This window comes from Arachis stenosperma, chromosome 8 (genome assembly GCF_014773155.1).
Source record: "Arachis stenosperma cultivar V10309 chromosome 8, arast.V10309.gnm1.PFL2, whole genome shotgun sequence".
In the NCBI taxonomy this organism is placed as follows: Eukaryota; Viridiplantae; Streptophyta; class Magnoliopsida; order Fabales; family Fabaceae; genus Arachis; species Arachis stenosperma.
This window is the reverse complement of record NC_080384.1, coordinates 14,736,241-14,738,316: the sequence shown is the minus strand read 5'-3', so window position 1 is coordinate 14,738,316 and position 2,076 is coordinate 14,736,241. Positions and strand designations below refer to the sequence as shown.

General features: G+C 35.0%; 1 protein-coding gene across 1 annotated transcript; it reads left to right on the top strand.

Moving 5' to 3' along the window:
- The first annotated feature begins 636 nt into the window (after positions 1–636).
- LOC130945439 (LOB domain-containing protein 4-like) lies at positions 637–1,407 on the top strand. The gene has a single exon (XM_057874157.1). It carries the CDS (start codon positions 637–639, stop codon positions 1,405–1,407), a length of 771 nt encoding a protein of 256 aa, XP_057730140.1.
- The last annotated feature ends 669 nt before the right edge of the window (positions 1,408–2,076 follow it).

Below are 2,076 nucleotides of genomic sequence, written 5' to 3'. Positions count from 1 at the left end.
ACTAGTAAAATATTTATGCATGTCATTAGTAAATAATCAATCATATATTTCTACATTAATAATAATTTTGACTTATTTATTCATTAATTTTAATATCTAATTGGATATAATCCATATCAATTAAGTTCAAATATGAAATAGAAAACATGGAATGAAATTTACTACCTTTGAGAAAACATGCAGAGAGTCAAAAAGTATAGACAGATATTCTAATTCAATTAGAAAATGGATACCAAAAATAAAAAAGGAAAATATTTGCAATTAATGCAGTTTTGATGATGATAGTATAAAGACAAGAGAAAGAAAAAAGAGAAAGAGAAAGTGAAGGAATGTGTGTAAGTGTTCCCGTATAAGTCGGCGTGGTGAGTGCACCGTATAATCAAAACCCCAATCCCCTCAACCCTGAAAACTGCCATTGCCAACAACAACAATAACAACAACCATTATCACCACTACCACTACAACTTCCCTCACTCTAATCCCAAAACGTTTAGGTCACCAGATACCACTCCTCCATTTAGGATCTATTGCTCCACCAAATCATATTCAACCAGTGCTTTCTAATTCTTATGCTTTGTAGGGTTTTAATTTAATTTATTATATCTAATAATTAGAAAGAAAAAAAAAACAAAAGTAATGTCTTCGTCTTTTTCGGCGGCTGCCGCAAACAATTCGCCGTGTGCGGCGTGCAAGATTCAGCGTAGAAAGTGCACACAGGAGTGTGTGTTCGCGCCGTACTTCCCGCCGGACAACCCGCAGAGATTTGCGTACGTTCACAAAGTGTTCGGAGCAAGCAACGTGGCAAAACTCCTCAACGACCTGAACGCAGCTCAACGAGAGGATGCAGTGAAGTCGCTGGCATACGAGGCGGAGGCGCGTCTCCGTGACCCCGTGTACGGATGCGTAGGCCTCATTTCACTTCTCCAGCACAAGCTCAAACAGCTTCAGGCTGAACTTAACCATGCCAAGACGGAACTCGCAAACTACGTTGTCGTTAACAATAATAATAATAATGGTTCATCTCACGCGCCTGTTCTCCCGCTCTTTAACAACCAACACCATCAGCAACCGTCTCAACTGAATCGTAACAACCTCTCACATCACTCTCTGCAACCGTTTTCTGTTTCTGTTTCCCCTTTTCAGGAGGTTGTTATGCAGCACCAGCAAGAGATTTTGGGGTTTGAGAACTATATGACGATTGGTTCTTCTTCCGCTGCTTCTGCTGTCTCTCCTTCGCTGGCTCTTGGACCGGTTGATCACAGTTTTCATCACCCTCATCATAATCATCACCATAATCTGCAGCAGCAGATTCAGGCGCATCATCAATCTTTTATGTTTCAGAAGCAGGCAAAGTTCGAAGGCGAGGAGGGTAGGAATAGCAGGAGGACTGGTCCTTCTTGTTGCTGATTTCATAATTTCATTCTCCTTCGGTTCAAACATTTGTCAACCTAGGTTTGTGTTCTCTATGTTTATCCACTTCTTGATATTGTTATGGTTAAATCAGATTAAACAGTTAACAGCCTTTGATTTTTAATTTACTATGCTTAGGTTTTATTAAATCATTCTTCGATCTTAACTCGTCACAATAACATAAAATTTACGAATTATAAATTCAGTACAATAAAATATATAAATTCGAATATAATTTTAGTTTTATTTTTTTAAGTTTTCAATTAAAAAATACATAATACAATATTTTTTATTTTTATGTATTCTTTATGTACTCTTTATATATTCTTTCAATTATATTTTAAATTTATATTTTTTATTAGACTGAATTTCTTTCTTATTCTTATGAATTAAGATTGAAGAATGGTTTAATAATTTTATTTTATTTTATTCGATTCTTTTTAGTTCATTTTTGCAACTTTTATTATGACAATGCTTGAGACTTTATGTGTTTGACTGATTTGTGAAAATCACGGTTAGTTGTGATTGATTTTTTCATCTTCACTACTTGTCTCTACTTCACGAAGGAGAAATAAAAAACAAATAAAAAGAAAAAAAAATAGTGTGATTTTAACTTTTTATGTCACTCTTTACCGAAAAGAGGAACATAAAATTATGCCTTGATTT

Excerpts from the sequence above, each read along its gene's own strand:
- LOC130945439 (XM_057874157.1), top strand. The coding sequence starts at position 637 with ATGTCTTCGTCTTTTTCGGCGGCTGCCGCAAACAATTCGCCGTGTGCG.